Source organism: Neomonachus schauinslandi, chromosome 4, assembly GCF_002201575.2.
Source record: "Neomonachus schauinslandi chromosome 4, ASM220157v2, whole genome shotgun sequence".
Taxonomy (NCBI): domain Eukaryota; kingdom Metazoa; phylum Chordata; class Mammalia; order Carnivora; family Phocidae; genus Neomonachus; species Neomonachus schauinslandi.
This window is the reverse complement of record NC_058406.1, coordinates 183,129,925-183,154,963: the sequence shown is the minus strand read 5'-3', so window position 1 is coordinate 183,154,963 and position 25,039 is coordinate 183,129,925. Positions and strand designations below refer to the sequence as shown.

General features: G+C 50.7%; 1 protein-coding gene across 1 annotated transcript in view; it reads left to right on the top strand.

Moving 5' to 3' along the window:
* Window positions 1–25,039, top strand: part of FAM135B (family with sequence similarity 135 member B) — a 179,576-nt gene that overhangs the window by 83,514 nt on the left and 71,023 nt on the right. The window contains exons 4-6 of the mRNA XM_021688480.1: window positions 2,868–2,938; window positions 8,222–8,395; window positions 13,269–13,395. Of these exons, the coding sequence (XP_021544155.1) occupies window positions 2,868–2,938; window positions 8,222–8,395; window positions 13,269–13,395 (372 nt within the window). The remainder of the gene's footprint in view (window positions 1–2,867; window positions 2,939–8,221; window positions 8,396–13,268; window positions 13,396–25,039) is intronic.

Here is a 25,039-nt window from a genome sequence, read left to right as displayed (position 1 = left end):
CAGATGAGAAAACCAAGTTAGAGAGGTTGATTGGCCCAGGGTAGAGCCAAGAATGGCACCCATGTAGATTGTTTTCCAATGTTACCTTTCCTACCCGGCTGTGATGTAGCTCAGGAGAGAATCTAAGAATGGAGGGGAAGAAGTGAGAGTCATCATTATGAGGGGTGCCGAAACCAACCAGGGAGAGAATGCACAACCCAACACGCAAAAAGGCCGAAGAAGCAGACGAACCCTTGACCGAATCTAGGCTGTGGGATTCACTCACAAGTTGACCTTGGGAAAGTTGAATTGGGAACGTGCTGCTACACTGAGCCTCAATGTCCTTATTTGTGAATGGGGACAATATTTCTGAATTCACAGTCTTCTCCACACAGAGTAAGATAGAATGAGCAGTGGACTGCTACCCAGGAGCTCCTCTGCAAATCTAGTTACTGTTACTACATCCATGGCAACACTACATGGCTTCCTGGTGTTAAACATCGACTCTGAAAGGGAGGTGATGTCTTTAACCAAGTAGGACAGAGCAATGGAAGAGCATGCGTACAAGTGTGTATGCACGCATGCATGTGCAAATGTGTGCATGTGTGTGTACCCTTCTGCACGTGCCCATGTACGAGTGTGTGTGTGTGTGTGTGTGTGTGTGTGTGTGTGTGGAGGGCGGGGAAGGCAGCCAACAGCCAACGGTGAAATCAGTGGTTAAAGAAGCCAGTGACTTCATTCTGGAGCCTCTTGGAATTAAATTATTGAGACATCACTAAAGTCATAGCCAGGCTCAATCTAGCCACAGCTCATCCTGGCCCAGGATTCCTCTCCTGGTTCCAAAGGAATTGCAGCAAGTTTAAAACTGGAGCGTACAGTGAATTTTTGCTAGCCAGCATGCTCAGGAGGTGGTTAGGCGGGCTTGCTTTGCCAATCTCACTTCCTAGGAACGGGTAGCAAGAGGCTCCGTTGCTTGGGTTGTGTGTACGAAGCAAGGTTTGTGATTATGCAAAACAAAGCTAGAAGCGGAAGTTATTCATAGCACTTGGATCCAGCAGAATGTTAACTTTTAAATGCTTTTTTCTTTTTCGAACAAATTTTAAAACCCTGGGGACCTAAAGATAAATTCCATCCATATGTCTCTGCCTGAGTTATGCTTAACCAGGAACGTGTTTCCAGAGATGCCTTTGGGTAAGAGATTTCCACCCCTGTGGGATGAGGACATTTTGCAAAGAAACAAAACCCAAAAGGAGTGGGGGTGGCAAAGAGCTTTATTTATTCCTCAGGATACATGAATACTTTCTATGTGGCAGGCTCTATTGTGGGAGCTGGAGATCCAGAATGAATTAAGACTACTCTCTCCCTTAATGGTGACTGATTACTGTGGGCACAGTACTGTAGGCAAGAAAATGGCCAGGGGGGTTTAGCCACAGGCCAAATGGCGAATGTCAGTGAATGCGGGGACCCTGATCCAAACAAAGCTTCTAGATGGCAGCCCTGTGTTGCCAGATCCAGGGATTTTTTTTTTATTTTTATTATTTTTTTAAGATTTTATTTATTTATTTATTTATTTGAGAGAACGAGAGAGAAACAGCATGAGAGGGGATAGGGTCAGAGGGAGAAGCAGGCTCCCCGCCGAGCCGGGAGCCCGATGCGGGACTTGATCCCAGGACCCTGGGATCATGACCTGAGCTGAAGGCAGTCGCTTAACCAACTGAGCCACCCAGGCGCCCGGGATTTTTTTTTTTTTAATAGAAGCTGGAAACTTGCAATAGAAATGTGAAGTTGCCTGATTTTTGAACATTTGGGGTTTGTGAGTTGCAACTTGCAGCTTTGCGTGGACTGAACAAAATGTGTCTGCAGATAACAATTTGGCTCACTGGCTTCTAGGTTAGGAACCTGAAACAATTATAATAGGAAGCATTGAATGCTGAGACAGAAATTAGAAACCAGGGTTTTGTGGGTCGCAGGGGAGAAGGGCTCTGGCCAACCTGGGCATGGAGAGGAGCCCGAGTCCTGGCCCAGGAGCTTAGTGCTTCCCTGGGTTTCTCCACTGAGCAGGGGAGGCAGTGGGATCTGGTATTCTGCAAGCAACCTTCCTGGAGGTGGGGGGATGGGGTTCAGTGTGGGAAAAGAACAACGGGGGGTGCCATCTTTTAGATATATGTGGGAAGCTGGCAGGTGAAACAAATAGAATCCTTTGCGAATTGATGAAAACAGGAAAGTTACGAATGAAAGCAGCTATGTATGGAAAGGACAGGAAATGCCAAAGTGTCTTGAAGTGTAAATGGTTGAATGTAACGGACCTCAAGACAAAAATGAAAGATCTGCTTTCTTAGGAAGCTGAGCCACCTTGGGGAGTGACCTCACTTCCCTGAGCATCAGCAGCCTCCTCTGGACACCCGGAGAGTGGTGCCCACCAGGCGGGCGTGCCTGAGGGTAGAGACCATGTCACCTCCAGCATCATCCCATCACTAGCCAAGTGGGGTTTCCTGTGGTCAAGTTCACAGCTCCCCCCTTCCCAGAGAGGTGTCATGGAACACTCCCCTCCTGCCTAAAAGGATTCCAGGTCACATCTGTTGGGGAAAATGTGGTTCTCAAAAGTCCTGCGATATAGCAACCTTATTAACATTTTTTTTTTTTTTGCACATTGGCTTTTCCCCCACGTTTGACTACATAAATCCCTTCCTTCCGTTTTCCTGGTAATACCCACAGATCTCACCTTCAACTGGAATTCCATGGAATGTGCATGGGAATTCCGCTTCACGAATAAAGGACATTAGCCTTGTGGCGAGATGCTTTTCCTAAACTTTGAGAAATAGACCAGCCACATTTTTTATTTGGGCCAGATTGACCCCTAAATCCCTTGCACTGTGTTTCTCTCGCAGGTGGAAGAAGCACTAAGTGAAGTCGATTTTCAGCTCAAGGTGGATCTGCACTTTACCGACAGTGAACAGCAGTGAGTGTCCCTGACGTCTCTGAATCGTGGTCCTATGACTTCCTTCCTCCAACCCTTCCCTGCCCCCCAGGAAAGCTCATGGCCGTGAACCTCAGAACATCGTTCAGAAGCCCGGTTCCTGAGCAGCTGCAGTGTCCTCCACTGCCACAGCCCACCGAGCCACGGGGCTGGACGTGTCCGTGTGGTCACTGCAGACGGCATGCACTTTAGGCAGGGCGCTCACATGCTGTGTGCACAGATAACAACCTGCCTGCTTGCCTTCATTATCCGGCACCTTCTCATCCCTGACACCTCCATTCATTTTTTCAGTGCAGTATTATTTTCATTAGGTCTTTAAATTAATGACCCTACGAAGCGGCAGGTCTCAAGGCTCTTCCTGAATCCAAGGAGATGCGGCCGGGATTCTGCATCTTTGTACTAAATGCCCGCTATTATGTTTCAACTCTGAAAATTGAAAATCCATTTATGTCACCTGTTGATTAAACAAGCAGGAGACAGTTGCTCTTCTTTCCCATAACTGCTTCCTCTCAGCCTGTTCTGGGGCCTCCTCTCCTCCTCCAGGCGAGCTGTCAGCTGCAGGTTCTACCAGGTCAGAAAAGGATAGCCCCTGTTTCAGGGCTCGTAAGTCCAGTCAGGGATATTAGCAAAACTGCAACCTCTCATCCGGTTTATGACATCTTCTTTGCCCCCATCCCCACCTGCACCCACCACCCCCAGCTCCAGGCTAGCTCAGCTCAGGAAGCTCCCTGTGCAGGCGCGGGGCGGTGGGCGGCTTCATATTTGTTCCTGCCTCCTTCCCCACTGGGGTGTGTGGACCTTGCAGGGTCAGGCATGGTAAGGAGGGAGGAGATTGCGGGGCGGGGGGCAGGGGTCATGAAGGGCAGATTTAGTTGAAAGCAGCTTCATGCAGTGGAGGCTGATTCACTGGGTCCTTTGTTCTTGGGGTGTCCCTATACATTCCTTGGGGATCTACCCATTAATTAGGCAAGCTTCCTCACACCCCCCCCCCCCCCCCTCCACCACCAACCCTGCAGTTCTTTGATACAGCAATGCTTCCTGTGGCTGGCTCAGCCACTCCTTTCAGGAAGCTCTTTTGGCATATTCTTCTCCAAAGAACCCACATCTGGTCCTTGGGAAATGAACAAAGGCACTTGCTCCCTCACTGCCTCCCTCCCCCTGCAATCCTGCTCACTCCTCCTTGGGCCGATGCAGCCACCCTCAGCTTCTCTCCTGAGGACTTCTGCAGGATGAGTCAGGCACAAGGACCTATGTTCTCTCAATTCTAAGGGACTTGATCAAGTTCACTTGAAGATCCCTCTCATGAGGCTTACAGTTATGGAGGAGACACTCCTTTTCCCTCTGTTCTGTTAGCAGATTCTCAGAGAATTATTCTGACCACTCTCCACAAATTAATCTGCCCTTCTGGTGTCTACAACCCCTTCAGCAGATACTTCATGCTCTTCTGTGGATAATGGAGAACTGGGTGGCCAATGGTCTAATGCTGGCGGAACAATCCTCTGATCCCCCAATCCCTTCATCCCTTCCAAGTTCAGACTCCCTATTGGAACCTTCTCCCCTTTCTCAAGGACTTGCTCATCCCTGAGATTGGTCTGGTTGTTATGGGAGTTTCTGTAACATGAGGAGTTGAAGCAGACGGGATTCTCTGAGATGTTGGTGACCTGATGTGTCTGCACCTTGAGAATGGACATCTGCTGATGTGCAAATGGTCATGTCTAGTGTCTGGGGCGTCAGGAGTATCTGTCCATGGTCTTACCATGGGGTTTGGGCTCAACATCACAGATTCCTCATTCTTGTCTGGACCCAAGCCCCTCTGGCCACGTGCTTCCCTCATCCCTGCTGATTACTCCTTCGTGGGATGGTGGATGCTTGGGAAATCTTATTCACCTCACACCATCCCCATGGTTTGTTGTTCTAGCAGAGCCCCTGCAGGAGGCTGGCTTTCTTCCTAATCTAGAAACTCAGAAGTGAAGCTCCTGCCTCTGGTCTCATATGCCCCTCAACTATCTGTGATTTCTATCATTCACCCATCTCATTAACCCACCTGCCTTCTTTTCCTGCGCCTGTTTCCTTCAGAGACATTCATCTGTTACTCCGTGGGAGACATTTCTAAGTCATCAACGAACCCTACACCTCAGCCTAGGAGTTCTCCATCCGTTCCACCAGGCAGCCTGAATGATAGTCATGGTAGACCCAGGAAATGAGACCATCTTGCTGTCAAAACAGTGGTTAACGGAGATGGGCCCAAAGTGCATGAAATTCAGCAGCTCAGGCTCTGTGCTCATCAACCACGAGATGTTGGTCAAGTCCCAGAACATTCCTACATCTCAGCAGCCTCATTTATAAAATGGACATTATTATACAATCGGGGCCTCATAAGTCTGTTATTAAGATTAACAGAGACAATATCTCAAGTATGTGGACTGCTGAATCAATGTCTTCTTCCTCTTTGTGGCTTCCTAGATGCACATGGGGCCAGGCTTCCCTGTGTCCCTTCCTCTCTATAACACAGAGCACTTAATCACAATCAGAGCAGGGGGCTTCATGGAATATAAGATTAGCTAAGAGGAACAGGAAACCAGAGGCTGGGGAAGAGTTTATAATGACATATTTTTTCATTTTCATAAATTGGGTTTAAGGATGATACATCCTGGGGATACACATTAGGCTTTGAAACATGACCCAGGCAGAGGCTTCTTTAGAACCACATAGGCCAGGGTGGAGACCAACCAGAGAAGCACAGTATAGAATATCGGGGATTTCAAAAGGTCTCTTGACACCCATCTCCTCCAATGGTTTTCACTGTGGGTAGGGCGATTCTGTCCCCCAGGGACATTTGGGCCACATCTGGAGACATTTTTGATTGTTACGCAGGGGATGCTCCTACTTGCATGTAATGGGTAGAGTCTCTGAATGCCAAGAAACATTCTACAGTGCACAGGACAGAACCCCCTCCCTGACAAAGCCTTATCCCATCCCCAAAGTCAAGATCACCCTGCTCTAGTCTACCCTCCACTTGCACCTGCTACGTTGCGAAGGCCCACGAGCATATGCCTGCATAGGGACGGGGAGCTCACTCCTTCCCATCAGATCCCATTCTGTCCCTGGGCAGTTCTGCCTATGAGGAAATTCTTCTTTATTTAGGGAACAAGTCCTTTTTGTGTGCCTTCCTTCAGTTGCCCTGGATTTTAGTCCTTGCAACCACTTAGAAAAATTCTCAGGATGACCCTTTAAGATCAGATAAACAAGGGGCGCCTGGGTGGCTCAGTCGTTAAGCGTCTGCCTTCGGCTCAGGTCATGATCCCAGGGTCCTGGGATCGAGCCCCGCATCGAGCCCCGCATCGGGCTCCCTGCTCGGCGGGAAGCCTGCTTCTCCCTCTCCCACTCCCCCTGCTTGTGTTCCTTCTCTCGCTGTCTCTGTTTGTCAAATAAATAAATTTAAAAAAAAAAAAATCAGATAAACAAGACTCTTCAATAAAATGATCTCTTCATCTCCAATTAAATATCAGGGCTCTTTCTCTGTTTTTTTTTTTTTTTTTTGATTGGTGGTTTGATTTTTTTTTTTTTTTTTAGTTCCTTTATAGAAATGCAGACATTCTCCTCTCATTGCTCTCAGGTTTACCTCATCCTTTCTAAATTGAGACCCCCACGAATGAGTTTTATCGCCATTGATTGGCTCTATTCCATTTTAGAGCACAAAACAGCTTTTACCTCCTTTATTCTGAGGTCTTTACTCCTATTAATGTGGCTTAAATTCTTCTTCACATTTTTGACACCTTTGCTACCCTGACGTGCTCTTCACCTCATGTCGTTCTAGCCTAAGAATATTTCTGTGATTCCTACAAGCCTGTGAGCGAATGGATTCCAGTAGAGTCCAGTACTACAGAATGGACTGCGTGGTCAGATAAACGTGGGTCTAGCATTCGGTTTTCTCTTGTGACTTTGAACAAGTCAGTTAACTCATGCTAGCTTTACTTCCTTGTCTGTAAATGGAATAATACTAGGAAAGACCTCATATGATTGTCTTACGGATTAAGGGAAAAAGCACTGGATTCAGTTCATAGTAAGGCCTCAGTAAATTGTTTTCAGAATTGAAATGACTATAAATGTTAATGACTTTCTGAGGCTCAGGAGGTATACTCCTAGCCCCTTCCCCATCAGGCTTCTCCTGGGAAAGAGAGGAGGCCCTGTTTGTGGTCTGTTTGTGGAGTCACATTGGGCTTCAGTGATTTATATGCTTGGCTTTCATTTGCACACAAGGATTCCAGGAAGCAGAGCCCGTTGGGCTGGGTCTTGGGAATTTGCTCGCTTTGCTTTCTCTGTGTCTCATTTCCTCATCTATGGAGGAATGAGCAGTTTGTCCTCTATTTTCTGAGCTCATGAGCAGTTTGTCCTCTATTTTCTGAGCTCTCTGCTCTACTCAGGGAAGATGCCCCACCCCGGCTACCCAAGTGCTCTGATTCAGAGAAACTTGGAAAACCTGAGTGATTGATTTCCAGAGCTTGAGATTAGCACTGGAGGAGTTTTATTTAGAGAAGAATCAACCCTATTTTTATCACCAGAGGCTCTGTTGGACTTTGCCTACCAGCCAGTTCATCTCTTGGGAATCAGACATGCACCAATGACAAAATGCTAGAACAAAGGTAGAGAAATCCTTGATGAAAGTGGTCAGACTGTTTAACCGATATGCTTCGGGACTCATTTGTTCATTTGGTCAGGCAATTATTCTTTTTAATAAAGAAAACATTGGGGCAGCTCCTATAGTATGCCAGATACGATGTTAGGTGTTGGGGATAGAAATGTGAATTAGTCACATTTCCTGGCCTCAGGAGGTAGAGATGTAGTAGAGAGTGCAGATGTACAAAGGAAGTGCTTTCCTGCATGTGGGGGGAGGGCGAGGGGCAGTCGGGGGAGGGAGCCCAGGAGGGCTTCAGTGTTGAGATGAGCCCTGACAAGGGTCCGAGTGTGTCTCCCTCACTGGCCTGACGGGGGGCTTGGTGCCAGTGGCCACAGCGCATGAGCCCTGGGGGCTGCTGAGAAGTAGCTGTGAGATGCCTCCTGCCTTCTTTTTCTTCTTGGATACGGAGTTTTTTCATCTGCCAATCACGGGAGAGATGATTTCTACCAGACAGGGTGATTGTAGGGATTGAATAAGATGCTGTGTGCATGGTGGTTGTCCCGGGTGAGGCTCTCACACAGACCTGCCTGGGTGACAGCAGGGATGGCCTGCCATCACTCACGGGCACTCACTCACCTGCCTTCCAGGCTGCAGGACGTGGCGGGGGCCCCCCTGATCAGCAGCCGCACGCTTGGCCTACACTTCCACCCCCGGAGAGGTCTGCATCACCAGGTCCCCGTCATGTTCGACTATTTCCACCTGTCAGTCATCTCGGTGACCGTCCACGCTGCCCTCGTGGCTCTGCAGCAGCCCTTGATCAGGTAGGAAGCGATGACTACGATCTTGGAGGTGCAGGGGTGCCGCTCTGGGTTTCTTGGGACGCTCTGTCCCCGGCGCAGCTGAGGGGCATGGGGCTGGCCGGGATTGATGGGTGCAGACCAGAGGAGCGTCTCCCAGGCTGACAGTTGAGGCTCTGGGCCTCCCTCAGGAGCAGGGGGGCGGGGGGCGGGGGATGTGGAGGGGGGCATCAGGAGTCAGGGGTGCACGGGCAGGGAGCCAGTCTGAAAACCTGCCAGCAGTGGCTCAGACCTGGCTACGCTGGAGACAGATCCAACCTGGGCCCCATGCCAGGCTTTGTTTTTTCTAACGGTGGCTTATCTGAGAAGTCCCTGCATGTCCCCGAGACACACAGTCTTCATCTCTAAACCAGGAGCACTCATGTGGCCATGCACAGAAGATTTTAGTGACTCTCAGATGAGGATGTGGCCAGGCCCCGGGGCAGGGGCTCTGTCTTCTGCCCCCTCCCAGCTTGCTGTTTGTTCCAAAGCAGGACCCCGTGTGTGGCCCTGTGTTCTCCGCATCCGTGAAAGCCCACGAAGTGCTGAGGTTTCAGGAATGCCACAAATGGAAGAACAGAGCTGGTACACTGTGTTTTGTGCCTGGCATGGCCAGACATACGCCAGGTCAGTTCGAAACCTTGCCCGTGCCTGTGGGCATGAGTTGCTCAAGTGTGCAAAGGGACATTCAGAGAGAGACTCTTATTTTTTTTTTTTTAAGATTTTATTTATTTATGTGAGAGAGAGAGAATGAGAGAGAGAGAACACATGAGAGGGGATAGGGTCAGAGGACGAAGCAGACTCCCTGCCAAGCAGGGAGCCCGATGCAGGACTCGATCCAGGGACTCCAGGATCATGACCTGAGCTGAAAGCAGTCGCTTAACCAACTGAGCCACCCAGGCGCCCCAGAGAGAGACTCTTGCAGCCTGGAGTCTCAGGATGGAGCTAACTTCCCAGTGTCCCTTTTCAGGACAGCTTCTCAGTGCGGGGAGTTAAAGTGCCTGTGGGAGAGACTCTGGTCCCCACGGTTTATTGTTGGGTAAGGCCCAGGCTCTGATGGGCTGCCGGGGTCAGGAGTAGGGAAGGAGGAACCTGGATCCTGACCAGGTGACGTGGCCCAGAGATGCTGTTCCTGGAGGCCTTCACTCAGTCCCTGGGCCCCTCGGCCGAGCTCCACCTGGGCTGTGCTTGCTGATGGGGCTAATTCAGACACTGACCTTGAATGGTAGACAGGACGCCTATGTATCAAATCAACCATAATCCTCAAACTGAGGAGTGTCACCCAGAGATAGAGTCTCGGTGGGCTAAAGAGCATAGTTTCTGAGAGAAAAGGGGGCACCGCATAGGGCGGGCCTTGGGCAGTGTTGGGTTTTGACCTGGGGAGAGCCCATGGGGGGTTAGCTCAGGGCCTGAGAATGGAGCCAGGGGCTCTGGGGGTGGAGGGAGCTGGTGTCCTGGGCTGTGTGAGTGGAGCGCCTGGCCCCTGGTCTCTGCTGGTGAGTGTGGACATTCTCCTGCCCATCGAGGATTGGGCTCCTCCATGGAAACTGGACCACTGTAAGGGAGACCACGGGACTAGTCATGGTTCTTTCTCCAAGGCTGTACGGAGGGCCTGCTGTCCCGGGAACGGTGTTAGGACACACACAGTATACTAAGGAGACATCACCATAGACTTTTCCCTCCAGGAGTGCAGAGTGGGATGGAGGGAGCCCGTCTGCACTGACGGCATTATCATATGGCAGAGGCTGCGCCGAGTTTGACAGAAACATTGCAGAATCAAAGGAAAGCAGGAGACATAGAGTCCAGAAAGCAGTCCAAAGTATGATGATCCTGCAGAGGATACCCCCTGGCTGTAAGCTCGCTCCGAGGCTTGGTGAAGAGTGGCCCTGGCGTAGACATGAGGACATAGTCTGTCTGCTGTCAGGGATGCAGGGCAGATGGCCAGTGTCCTGTGAGTGGCCGGCTTTCCACTGCTGAAGGTGAGCCAATAGCCCGGCTGGGAAAAGCAGAGCTCCCTGCAGGCGGTTCTGGGTCCCTGAGACGGAGCTCTTGTGCCTCGGCTGCATCAGGCCCATCCTGATGTCTGGCACTGCCAGGTAATTTCTGGGGGCCCTTGGAGAGGTGTCTAACTTCTCTAGACATCGGTTTCAACATTGAAATAGGGGAGGGAGGGAGGGAGGAAAGAAGGAAGGAAGGAAGGAACTTAAGAAATGAGCAGTGAGACTCACCCAGCAGAGATGACAGGGGTACAATGAGATGAAGCGCACATTCTGTGTCACACATGGTGCACACGTGCTCCGTTAGTGGTGGGTGTCCTAGGCTTTAGCCATTTCTGGAAAGGCCAAGCCAGGAAGCTCTGGGATGAACAGATCAGATCCGGGACCCTAAAAGGCTTGGAGCCTGACAGGGCAGAGACGTGCTTAAGTATCTAACCTTGGTTCAGTGGTGCAAACCATCCTGGGAGCATGATGTAGGATGTGGTTAAAGTGTGGGCTCTGGGGTGTGAGGGACCTGGGTTCTGTTCTGAGCCTCCTGCCGATTAAGCTTGTTAGCTCAAGCACGTGACTTCAGCTCCCTGGGCTTCTGCGTCCGTGCATGCTGGGAGGTTATTAGGAGGATTGAATGAGATAGTACACAGAGAACGCTTGGCCCTGCATTTAATGGATTAATATCTATGCATTGCCTGCCTTGTCGCAGGCCCTGCTCTCAGCCTCCCTGGCTAGCGCCTCACAAGCACGTACTGAATTGAGGAAATTTCAAGCTTGGGGAAGAAGTAGTTCTGCTCGGGGGAAACCAGGGCGGGCTTTAGAGAGGAAACAGGCTTTGAGCTGGACCCGGGGGGATAGAGATTGTGACAGTGAGAAATAAATTGGGGGGGTAAAGGTCACATTTAACAGTATAACCAATGACAGGTTACAGAACTGAGAATCTGTTTACTGTCTAAGAAGGAGACATGGGGGATTTTCAGCAAGAGCATCACTTGATTAGACCCGTTTTGTGAAGATCCCTCCCATGGCCAGAATGGGCTGGGCTGGAAGTGACATCAGGGTAGAGGTAGGAGGACCAGCTAGGGTCCCGTTAGGAGATTAAGGGTTCACATTGAGAAGCAGGTGTCACTCCTCTTGCTGCTGGGAGCGCTGATACTATCTAACGAGGATTTGGGATCTGGAAACTCCTCGTAGAAAATGTAACCTTCTGATGGAAAGAGCTCCTTGCAAATCAGATGCAGCAGAGAGGAGCATGAATAGACATCCAGCGTCAGAGCCTGGCTTCTCCCGGGATGGGGGTAAAAATAGAACTGTCTTCTGTTCTCTGGATTTTACAGGAAGCATTTCTGTTAGTTAGCTCACAGTGGCTGGGAACAGAGGGAACCCTTTAAAATGATGGGAAATACCTGTCAAACAGCGCGAGCTCTAGTTCTTCCAGAAAAGTGAGTTTCACATCATCAGTTAAATCCAATCAGGAAGAAGCAGGTGTGAAATTAAAATTTAACCTCAAAAGACCTTCCGCCTTTCCTGATATACCCCGAAGAAGAGAATCTGATTTTTCATCCTTAAATGGGGAGAGGTGGATTTCACGTGAGGGATTCAGATCCACTGCAAAAGCCAATCGAGCCCACCGTAAAGTAAAATAACCAGTCACTCCCGTTATGCATTGGCAGTCTGTCCCCGAATGTGCCTTGAGCATCGCTGCTCACGTGCACATTCTCTGTTTCCCTGCAATGTTCCTTTCATCCATTTGTAGCTAAACTGTACACTTGCTGAAATCGCAGTTCCAAGCAAATCAGAGTAGTGATTACATTACACTCGATTATATTTGTGGTGTTATCAATAATAGCGATATAGAGACAGTAATGGTTTTGTGAAATTTTACTGTATTTGTGGTATTATTGACAGCAGTTAGAGCATTTATGGAATCATTTTTGCCTGACCCCGTACTTACAGCCGTGTTGGGCTGATCTCATGGAATCTTCAGAGCCTCTGGGGAAAGCGCTGGAACCCACCCTTCCCACGTGTCAGCCTTTCAGAGGCACTCAGAGGCTAAAAACGTACCCCTGTCATGGAGCTTATGGGTGTTGCTGCTGGGCTTGGAGCCGGGGCGGACCGGCCTCTAACCGCTGGGCCCTTCTCCATGAGGATCACCCCTAACACTGTTCTGAGTTTGCCTTCATCCTGTTACATCTGCCTCCCTCCCTAGACCAAAAGTCTTCACAGAGGGGGTCGTGCCTGTGTTCTCTGGCCCCCGGCCACCTAACACTCTGCCTGCTATGTGGCTTGCACCTAGTACGTATTTGCATAAATGAACTAAACAGAAATATGACAGGAGCTTTATTTCCCTGTCAGGATTTTAAGCAGGCACGTGGGACGCTTGGACTAAATCATTCCAGGATTATTTCTTGAGCACCTGCCCTGGAGGGGGCTCTGGTTGCACCTTCTACGGAAGAACAAACAGAGGCTCGGCAGGGGCAGGGTTGAAGGAGTGCACCCCGGATTGTGCCCCGAAGGAAGTAGAAGCAGGACCCAGAACGTAGTGGATGGAGGCCCCGTCCTTCTGGCCTGGAGCCTGTCCAAACTGCCCCTCCAGTCCCATGGCCTGGGAGCTCTGCCTCAGTGTCTCTCAGCAGGCACGTGGTTGGCCTTTAGGGGCATTCTTTTGCCCACAGAGTAGGATGTGTGCCATTTGCCTTCCAGGATCTCATGCCAGTTGCGCCGCCTCTTGGGCCGGCATTCTGGGTGGGGCACAAACTTCTTCTAGATGACTTATCTTGCAGTGAGTCACTGACCGCCCCGAGGGGCTGAGCTCATGACACCATCACTTTCTTCACACTGTTTCCCTCTTCAATCTCCCTGCCTTTCAGTTTTACCCGTCCGGGAAGAGGCTCCTGGCTTGGTAAAGGCGGGCCAGACACGGGACCAGAACAATCTAGCCTCTCTCTGGAAAACCTGGTCTTCGGAGCTGGATACTGCAAGCCGACTTCCTCAGAGGTATGGTCCGCACGGGACGTGGCCCCAAGGCCGCCCTCGGTTTTGCAGGGTGTGTGTGTCCCTTCCTCTCACCTGTCCATCCGTCCCTGCCTTTCTGTCAAACATATTCCTAATGCCAGGGCCTGGGGTAGACGCTGGCTCTGGGGTCCTCATACGCGTCTCCTCTGGGTGGTCCCCCATCAGGGCGTGTTGTGAGGGGCCTCCCCTGGACCGTGTGGGAACCTGGAAAGCCCCTTGGCCTTGAACTGTTTTCAAAACTTGGCTCCGTCTCTCACTTGCTCACTTTTCTGAGTCTCACTTTGCTCCCCTGAAGGGTGAGGTCATGAAAGCGTGATCCTCTTCTGGGGTGGTGTGTGTAGCCATTGCTATAATGAATGTAAAGTTCCTAGCCCAGTGCTGGTACTCAGTAGGTGCTCAATAACTATGCATACCCTGACCTTTCCCTTGTTCTCTCTTCTCCATCAACACCCATCCTTACCCCTCTGTGAGGCGCATGTCTTTGGCCACACTCAGCATCACTGTGCCCATATCTCTCCTGAGCCGACAAAGGATTATTTTTATCAGGGACCTGCTCAGAAATAACCAGCCTGCATTAGTCTAGCTTCTCCAGAGAAACAGAACCAACAAGAGATAATAGATAGATGGAGGAACAGATTATAGTATTTCCAACGAGCATTGACATATTTATGTACATGCAATATATATATATAGAGAGAGAAATCTTTTGAAAACAATTGGCTCACATGATGATGGAAGCTGAGAAGTCCCAAGCCCTGTCCCCTGCCGGCTGGGGACCCAGGAGAGCCAAGCCGGTGGTGGGGTTCCAGTCTGAGCTCGAGTGTGCAGGCAGGAGAACACTGGTGTCCCAGCCGGAAGGCAGGCAGAGAGAGGACATTCTCTCACTCAGATTCCTAGCTGGTCAACTGATGCCCACCCACATCGGGAGGGCCACTCCGCACTCAGCCTGCCCACCCGCTGCCCCAAAAGAGGCGCTGCCCTGTACTATGCAGCCCCGCTCCCTGCTCACGGCGTCCAGCATAGCGGGTTCTGCACGCTGCTGGCTCTCCTGTGACGTCAGCTCTCCCAGCCTGCACCCCAGCCAGGAGGCCTGGCTGCAGAAGCTGCCCTCAGTCATGCGTCCATCTGGTTCAAGCCTCTGTGTCATGTTCTCCTGTGAGGAGCTGAGGAGAGAGCTGCCGACCCTCCTGTGGGACAGGGGACCCAGACCTAGGACAGGGCTCTGTGCCCAGAAGGAACACAGAACTTTCTTGAAGGTGGACTCCAGTGACCTGTAGATGTAGGACCTCTGGCAGCCACTGAGTCTCTGGGAACCATGTACTTAGCATTGACACTGGACCCAGCAGATAGTAACAAGGGAGTGGAAAGCGGGAGACCAGCCAGCCCGGGGTGGTGGTGGTGGTGACGTGTCTGCATTACTTCATGCACGGGATGGCTTCAAGGCTCGGACATGGGATTGGGAAGGAGTGGAAGGCAGGGACTCCCAGCTCCCTCTCCATCCCCACGGCCACACAGTGACTGTGCATCATTAGTGGATCCCGCGGGCTTCCCTGGATCAGCTCCGACCCCCTGCTGCAGGCCCAGCCTGGCTCCAGACTCCCCGTGGGTGGACTGAAACCTTCGTTGTGACCTCATCACATCTCCACTACCCCCTCAGCTGGGTCCCCCTCCTCACTCTCTGCACGTGCTGGCCCCAGAGCCTCCCCAGGAGATCTACCTGAAAATCTCCAGCTCGGACCATTTTCCATGTAATGTGGCGTAGGATATTAGGGAATATCAGAGGTCCTAGATCAATTCAAAGCATTTTTGACACGTGTTCCAAGACAGGGCTTTTGCTGGGTCCACAGGAGCCTATGAGGATGATTATGATACAGTGTCTCCCATCTGATGCCTCGTTCAGATGCCACCACCTCTGAGAAGCGCTCTCTGATTTCCTAGCCTTCGTTCTCTCTCTGTGTGGGTCCATGTGGCTGGGGATAGAGGCCAGCTCACTCAGCACCCCATGCCCAGCCCCAGCAATGTGCAGGGCTGCGCTTGAAGACTGTTCAGAGCCCTAGATTTGGGGCACGCTCGGGCAGGGCACACTGACTCTGTGGCATCTGAGAGGCTGAGCATGACCCAGCCAGGTCCCTGATCTTGAGGCGGTGTGACATGGGAGAGCGAAGATTATGGTCTCAGACACCTGATGTGCCCCTCAGAGCCCTGTGACTTGGAGTTTAACTCACCCTTGGAAACTCAATTTCTCAACACGAGAATGGGGTAATACCTGCTTTTAGAAAGGATCTCAAGAGTTAATATGTATAAAGACAGTACAAAAATAGACCCATAGCAGGCACATGATACAGTATAGTTCCCCCCCCCCCCATTTCTTTTCTTGGCTATTTTTGGGGATGTGTGTCAAAGAAGACATCCCTGTCTTTTACAAGAGTCAGATAAAATAGCTTATTTGTGGGTGCTCAGCAGTGAACTTGCTCATGGAGCTTAGCTCAATGGGTTATTTTCAGGACCTGATTCTTTTCCTGTGTATTTTCCATTTGGGTCCCATCCAATTATGCGGGCTCAGTGCTGCGCACCCACCCCATGTCTTCCCACCAGGCAAGGGCTGCCAAGCAGAGAATAAAATCCACTCCCCCTTCCTCCCCTAGGAGCTGTGCATCCAAATCCCCAAGAAGCCCAGTGCATTAGCAAATAACATGGGGATCCACGCAGACTGCAGCATCAGCTGGAAGGATTAGACACCAGGTGTTCCCTTCAAAATAAGCCTTTCTGTGCAAAGACATTTACAGAAACTAGAGTTCAGGAGCAAAAGCAGCTGACCGCATGAAAAATCATGGGAGGCCAGGGTCCCTTTCCCATTAGCCGGGCCCCTCCCTCCCTGTGTGCAGCCCCACTCTTTCCTGCTGCACCCAGGTGGCTGGAGCCTCAGATTTAGAGTTGGAGCTCACATCCCCTCCCCATCGCAAGCCAGCAGCTTTGCCCTACGGGAATTATTTTCCCTTCTCTGATTTTCGGCTTATCTGTCAAAAAGGGACACTAATGCCTGCCTTGCAGGGTTGCTGAGAAGATTAAATGAAATAAGCATATTAAAGCCTGGAGTGTAGAGCCTGGCACAAAGTGCTCGGTAAAACCCTCTGTTGGATTATTTTACTTTTAGTTTATTCACATAATTAAATTGAATGTTACTCTGAAAGCCCCCATGTGGTCTTGTGGGTAGGACCTTGAATGAAGGGTCTTAGGTGTGGTTTTGTTCTTGGCTTTCAGCACTAACCTGCTGTGCGACCTTGAGTCAGACATTTGCCCTCTCTGGGTCTCAGCTTCCCCGTGTGTATAAAGAGGATAGGATGAGATCGTGCTGGGGCCTCCCCTCAGTCCTTTCTCTGCTGTTTTCCCTGTGATATTCCAGTCACTGCCTGGTGCAACCAGGGGCATTTGATACATGCTTGATTTATTAGTCCAGATTCTCCAGAGAAACAGAACCAGGAGGATGTGTGTATGTATACACACACACAGATGTATTCTAAGGGATTGTTCTGTGTGATTATGGAGGTTGGTAAGTCCAGAATCATCAGGTTAGTCCAGCGGGCTGGAGACCCAAGCACGAGTTGTAGTTTGAGCCCAGAGGCAGTCTGACCCAATGACCAGATGCTTTCTTCTTGGTGCCGGGGCGGGCGGGGGGGTGGGGGGGGTCAGTCTTTCTATGAAGATCTTCAACTGATTGGGTGAGACCCACCCCGATTATGGAGGATAATCTGCTTTCCTCAGAGTCTGATGATTTAAATGCTAATCTCTTCTAAAACATAACTTTACAGAAACACCTAGAATAGTGCTTGACTGAGGAGCTGGGTGTTGTGGCCTGGCAAAATGGACACATGAAATCTGCTATCACACTTAGTAAATGTTCAGGTTCTGGCAAGCTCTCATTGAAGATCAGGAATCCAAATCCAAATAATCCCTTTTTCCCTCCAGGTGCAGCCCCTGCGCTGCCCCCCACCCCCAGCATCACGGAAATCCTAGCGTTGTTCCACTCCCTGGGGGCAGGATGGCAGCGCCTGGTGGAGAAGCACGGGCTTCAGGACTCTCTGTCCTCAGAGCTCGGCCTCCATGGGCAGGGACCTGACTGCGCCGTGTGCTCCTCCGTCGGTCGTGTATTTAGCCCCTACTGTGTGCTCGCACCTATGTACCACAGGGCTAACATGAATGCACCTCGGTCTCTCCCTCAGTGGGTCCTGGGGCCTAGTGAATGAGACACAGCAGTAATTGAAGGTTTACAATTCTGCACTAGTGTGTAAAGTGAGACGCCAGTCGTTTTACATCAGATGTTTGAACACCTGCTCTGTTAAGCCCTGGACGCACAAGGGCTCCATCTGTCTCCTCGACCTTGTATTTCCTTTGACAGATGAGGAACCTGGGACAGAGTTTAAGTTCCAGCTCTGCAGTTATGCAGCTGGGCAGCCTCTTGCCCTCTCTCCACCTGGGCTTTAGCCATGAGGAGGTTAATGGTTAAGCAAAGAAGGGGCAGGGACTCCCACTCTGCAAGGCTGGGCGTGGTTCTGCTTTGTCTGCCTCTGTGTGCAGGGCGCAGTGCATGTGCTCGGGAAGCCTTTGTTGAAGGAACAGGTCAGAAACCGTGGAATCTGAGAACATCTGAATGCAAGAGAACCAACGCCCTTGCAAGGAGACTGCTAGATATTTCACTTTCTAATCGATGTGTTCTAGCGGGCAGTTTGAGCCTCCCAGGTCCTTGGCTCACCCGTGGAAATCACAGACGCCGTGCAGAGCAGATGAATGTGTCGCAAGATGAATGTATCCGCCACCAAAGTGAAACCCCTCCATCCTCAACATGACTTAGGTCATGCTTTCCAGACCCAGGAGCATGTCATTGAGAGAATATGCTAGATTGCGGATCTGGAGCTACTTCCCCTTTAAGTCGGATTACAGAGAATTGTAAAACAGCATCGTCCTGGAAGAGCCCTTCCCCCCAGCACAGGCACACGGAGTGCTGAGCTTTACATAACCTTCCATGTTGAGCCCCGTGTCGTGATGGGCCCTCACTGAAGGCAGGCACGTGTCTGGTGGGGCTGGGTGGGGATGGAAACTGAGGCATGGAGCTGCCTTCCAGACAGACATCTCCCACCTCCTAGGCATGCTCCTTTTTTACCTCTTTGCCTCCATTCTTATTGGGCTCTTTGTACTTTACCCTTGCTTTAAATTTACCCTTGCTTGTTATTGTAAACATCCCCGTATTCCCTTCACGAGGATCCAGAGTCCCATAGCTAAGGCCCAGACCATCATTGCTGCTATGTGAACACATCACTAGATTACCTCTGGCGTGTGATGTCTCCGTGAGCAGAGATGCTGTCATTGGTCTATTCACTCATCTGATATTCATCAAGCGCCTACTATGTCCAGGGACGGGACAAGGAGTTGGTGACACAGCGCTCATGGGAATGGCAGCCTCAGCCCCCACCTGGTGGGCATCTTCATTTCTGTAGCCCTCGGTGCCCATTCGAGTTGCTGGCACACTGCAGGTGCTCACTCAATGTTGGAGGTACCGATGAAGGGAGATGGCGTAGCATTAGGTTCTCGATCCTGTATGAGGGGTGACCACTGCCTACTTAGCCCTAAGACACAGTAGACCCAGGACCCAGTGACTACAATACTTTGGGGATGGATGGAATGTTTTAATGTCTTGTAAAATCAAAAAGTGTGTGTTGACTAGCTAGCTAGCTAGATGATAGGTAATTATATCAATGCCGTCATGAAAATAGGATTTTAAATACATTTTCTAACAGATGAAAAGTGCCTGGGGACCGCAAAAGGCATAATTCGACTTTGGGAACAATTAGGATTAGTCCCCATTTTTACTTCCTGATGACTGACATAAGGAAGCAGAACCCAGTACACCCAGATAATTTCCCTGCAGTGCGCACCTGGAACTCGGCTCTCTATTCAGCCCCATGCTTCGCTGCAGCTCATTTCTCCAGCGGGACGCCTGCTTGGGGAGCATGCTGCATAAGCTTCAGCGTGGGGGCAGATAGCTGAGTGTGGAGGAACAGCTGTTTGAAATCTGGGAGCACCATGCTCTAAGGTTCACTACCTGGGGAAGAATCAGAAGTCATCGGGAAAACACAATAGTTATTTAACGAAAAACCTGTTTTATGGTTTAAAAAAAATGTGTTTAATGATGTTTGCTGTTTCAAGAATTAAGATGTCAAGCACTGTTGTACTTACCCTCTCTACCAGAATTAATTTAAAGCTTTCTCATTTAAACGATTATCTGATTTACTAAAATCTTGCAAAACAAATAACAAGTTGCTCTCCGGCGCACAGCAATGATGGGCTTTGACTCTCTGGCGCATTGCGTTCACACGCTTATGAATCTGGCGGCATTCCACAGGTCATTTCCACAGAAGAATATAAATCCCTGAAAGTGGACTTTTCATGCAAAAGTCGACAGTATTGCCTATTTATGCACCATCCGGTTCATGAGCGAAAACGGCCTTTATTCCACATCGCCTGCCTTCGGAGGCCTTCTTCTACTCCAGGGTTTCTAGGTGTGTGGGATGTCAGGTGGCCATGATGGGTCAGAGAATCCCTTCCCAGACTGCCCTGTGTTTGCCCCCATCTCAGGGTGCAGGGCAGCAGACACCAAGTCCACACAGACTGAGTGATCAGCAGGCGAGCGGGCAGCAAGGTGCACAGACAAGAACACTGGGTATGAGTACAGAAACCTGGCAGGGCTAAAGTCAGATTCTTCCGCGGATGACCTGTGAGAGCTTGGCAAGTCATGTGACCACTCTGAGCCTCTGTTTCTTCTTCTTTTCTTAAAGGGGAGAATGAAACGTGTTCACCTATAAGGTTTGCCTGGGACTCAGGAGGGGAAAGAATTTTCCCCCTTTGAGCATCCTTTTCTCCCCACGCCCTCTCCCCTCCTGTTCCCCCCCCACCACCACCACCCCGGGATGGTGTGATGACGTCACCACACATCACAGTCACCATTTAACATAATTATGTCAGCTAAATGTGTTGAGCCCTTACACGTGGTAGGCTCTGTGCTGACCATTTTTACTGTGCTGCTTCATGGCTCCTGGAATAATTCACATCATAGAGGTACTCTAGTAACTTCAGAAAGTTGCTGGTAGTTGGGCAGCCGGTCTCTGGTGGGGCCTGGATATGTGCCCAGGTCCCACTGCATCCAGCACTCACCTTATGTCCCCTTTGAATCACTGTCACCTGCTCTCTCCTGGAGCACTCCCAGTAAGTGGGTGGCCGTGTGCGGCACATTGGCCACCGAGCACGCCGGTGGCAACAGGTGTCTCTGTTGGTGTTGGCTCCTTTTTGCAGTTGAGGAACCTGAGCCTAAGCCACGCTTTGCTCTCATTGAGACAGCAGTTATATTTAACACTCAGGTGGAGGAGGCGTGGAGCCACCATCAGAAAGTCAGCCCCAGACCTACCCTCATGGAGTTTGCAATTTAGCCAGAAAAAAGAAGGAGATTGAAAAAGTAATCTTTAATTACAGGAGAGAAACATTAAGAAATAATTTATCTCCAGTGTTGTAGTTGGCTGGAGCACAGAAGAGAGGGGCTCACCACTGGGGTGATCGATGGAGAGCTTCCTGGAGGGAGGGACTTTAAGCAGGGAACAGGATGTAGGACTCTGAATCTATATCTGTCTCTTGCCATGGACTAGTAGTTTCCTAAGTCCTTTGTCTTCCAAGACCAGACATTGGTAGGGGCCTTCCAAATCCTTTCGCTTTTTTTTAAGAGAGGGAGAGAGGTGGGGGGTGCAGAGGGAGAGAGAGAATCTCAAGCAGGCTCCATGCCCAGCACGGAGCCCGAGGCAGGGCTCGATCTCACGACCCTGAGATCATGACCTAACCTGAAACCAAGAGTCAGATTCTTAACCGACTGAGCATCCCAGGTGCCCCTGGCCCCCCATTTTTAAAAGAGAGAGTGTCATTTCCTTGAAACTTGAATTATTGCTTTACTTAACATGTTTTTACAGAGCACGTAATTTGATCACCCTCCTGTTGGGGCAGTATGCGCAGCCTAGAGAGGCATGCTGACCCCAGACAGGGACTAGCGCTCCAGGAATCATCCATTTGCTGGTGGTGCCGGCGGTCCGCTAGGGAAATACAAAACAGGGCCAGGTTCCTGAGACTGGGATGCCATCCAGAAACACTTCCCAGAGGGAAGGAGCTCTAATCTGAATCCAAAGGAATGAATTGTCAGTTGTGGAGGGAAGGGGTGAGGAAGAGTAGCATCAGGGCAGAGGGCAGTGAGGGAAAGGGCGTGCCACACTGGGGGACTCGGGGAGGTCAGTGTGGCCAGACCCGGGGCTGGGAAGGTCACCAGTGACCTGATGCTCGGAAACCCTGTAACCTGCTTAGCCACGGCAGTGTCGCGTGCAGGGGATCAGCGCGATAGGATATGTCCTCCTTCCTGTTGCTCTGTCCAGGATTGATTGGCAGAGGTGGGGCTGGGGCAGAGACGGGAGGTCACAGGCTGTTGCAGTGGTCCACTAGTGAGTGCAGTAGAGGCCCGAGCAAAGTGGAGGTGAGGCAGGCAGAAGAGCGAGAGAATGGATGTCCTGGCTGTGACTGAAGTACAGAGGGAACTTGAACAATAAGCACGCGTGGTGTCGTCTATCATGGGGCGTCAGGGCTCCGTGGTGAGCTAGCTCCTAACAAGGAGAACCAGCAAACGTGATTCATGCTAAAGTGTGAATGGCTGAGATCATCCATTTTGGGTGACCCTACTTTAGGCATTTACATTTTTTAAAAGAGCATTTAACTCAAAGAGGGGGACATCGCCTGTTCTCTCTGCCTAGAATATCCTTCTCTGACCCTCTTTGATCACTCTTTCCCCTGGAAGAACTCCTCTTTATCCTTCAAAACCCACTCCAGTGATCACCACTGCTGTGAAGCCTTCTTCTACCACTCAGGTACACTAACCCACTGTTTTCTCTCCTACATGTGCACTTTGGACAGGCCTCTGCTGTCTCGTCTGAATGTAAAAATTGCTTCATGAGTCACTTTGTTCCACTTAAAAGCATTCCATGAGGGCACAGTCATTCATCTCGATGCTCCCAATTAAATCACTCCAAGGACAGTTTACCCTTCAATCCCAGGATGAATCACAGTTGTCGCCTTGAGGAAGCAGACAGATGACAGGTTTGCTCAAGAGCCAGAGTTTTAAGGAGGAGTGGGATTGGGGACCCTGGGAGTGGGCTGCCAGTCTCCAGAGCTCTTTGCCATTTTCCTGCCTGTGCCCTCCTATGGATGTCACAGCCTGTCACATGGAAGTCTAAATCAGGAGGATTAGGGGCTGAGAGGTCAGGGCTCCATGCGCTGCCCAGGCACCAGAGAGAGTTGGCCTCTTGGGCAGATGTTGTAGCCGTTCGCTGTTGTCTGGCATGCTAGCAGCCTGCCAGATGCTCGTATGAAAGTTGCCTCCATCGTCACGAGCTCAAGAGCCAGCAACGGGGTACCATTGCCTTGAGGAGGAGGTCACGGAGAAAACGTGTAAGCCGGAGAGCCAGACACTTGCGTTGAGGCTGATGTGCATCCCATATCTGTATTTGAGACTTCATTTTGTAAGCATCATATTGCATATTTAACCTGCAGTGCACGCTTGACTCTGGGAGTTTAGCTAAGAGCAAGATACACATTCAAGAAAACACACCATTCTTTACTTAATATTGTCATGAATGTCGAGGAGCTGCTATTAGTGGAGCCTGGCCTGGTCTTTGGTACAGAGGAGCTTCCCTGAGCAAGGGGAATTTAGGCTGTGATGTGAAGGATGAGGCACAGCCAGAGGTGAGGGGGGACGTAGGGCTGCCCTGTACAGTTGTGTAAGTTGCACACTACACAAAGACACCTGGTGGAGCAGGTGAGTTGGGGCTGAAATCCTGCCCGCTCTCCACTTGCCAAGCTGTGCATCCATGGGGCTGTGTCCATCCAGATGAGGGACGTTCTCTCTCTCCCGTTCATCCACCAAGGAGGGAAACTCTGGTTAGCACAAAGGCAACCTGTGAATTAACAGTGGTCCTGGAAGGGGAAGAATGTTTGAGCTAAGTGTACTGTGGCGAAGGCCCTGGGGTGGGAAAAAGTGATGTGATGAAGATGCTGTAACCTCGGGCTGGGACCTAGCGACTGAGAGAGGAACAGATGTGAGTGAGTCTCCTGAGGACAGGGCTGAGGTGGGGGGTGGGGTGGGGGGTGGGGAGGGAGCTGTCCCCTGTAGGGACCTGCAGGCTGTGTGCTGAGGGTAGCAGGATGAGCTCCCAGGGTGACTGTGATGAGCAAGCAGGGCACGGATGTGAAGCACCTAGACGATCCTTGGCGGGGAGTTTGGGGCTCCACACACCCCGGAGCTGCTCTCTGGCACTCCATCAGCTTCACCCGCAGCACCCACCCCCCCTCAGGGTCGCTGGGCTCCAGCCAGCACCCCGCACGCAGCCGTGCTAGCAAGGTGGTGGTTAAGAGACGAAGCAGAGTTCGAATCTCACAGGCCCTTGGCAGGTGTTAGATCTGACTCTTGTCAAGATGCGCCCAGCGTTGTGTGAATTTGAAAACCAAGTCTGAACATGAAACGTTCCACTCCAGATGTGAGTCCAAAATCTCTGAACCAGGTCTTGCTGAATGGCAAGAGCCTGTAACTGACTCTACCCAGAATACTGGTAATTCATATGCTTCTTTCTTGCCACCTAGCTGGGCAGATACCAGCCAGTGGACATAGAGCAGGCCTTTTCTATTTAATGTGGTCTCAGTGGAAGGGACACTGTTGTGGGAGCCAGGATTTCGAGCCTCTAAAACCGGTTGCCCCCAGAGAGGGTGCTGTGCCCCCCCAGCAGAGACAGCCCAGGCAGATGGGCTGACTCTGGAGATGCAGAACCTCAGTGTGTGTCGGGGGATGGTGGGGAGGGATTAGGGCATGGCTCCCATATTCCCCACATTCTTCCCAGCTACGCCTGCAGTTCCCTTGAGGCCCTGAGACTAGGCTCAGGTCAATGAAATGGGGACAGAAGGTATACAAGCCTCTTTCCTCCTTACTCTCCAAACATCTTGCTTGATCCTCTGGGCCTCCTTTCTTCGATGGTGACCTCAGGAGTCATGTGTTTGGGACCGCGGTGGCACAAAACGAAAGAACCCAGATGAAAAGAGACTGGAGAAGAGCCACACAGGAGATCCACTGACTGGTATCAGACTCTGGGAAAACAGAAAAAAAAAAAAATGATGTGAAGTAACAGATTTATGGATTGCTTATCACAGCAGTTAGTGTTACTTAAGAAAAACACTTGCTTTCTATGGTCTGGCCTTCACAAAAACCTAAAAGCATGGCATGGACCCGAGCGATCGGAAGTCCAGAAGTGGAGACTCCCGGTCGGAAGACAGAAGGTCAGCGGTGTGTCTGTGTTCCCTGTAGCTGTGTTTGGTGAGGGGTGACAGAGACATGAGCTCGGGAAAGAATTAGCTTTCACGCAGACATAAAAGGGGACAGAGAAAACCCATGCAGACATGTGGGGACTGGCAGAGGTGGGAAAGCCTCTTTCTTTTTAAACAAATGCATTGAGGTCATTTTAAAAACAAACAAAAAAAACCACAAAAATTTTGACAGACCCCA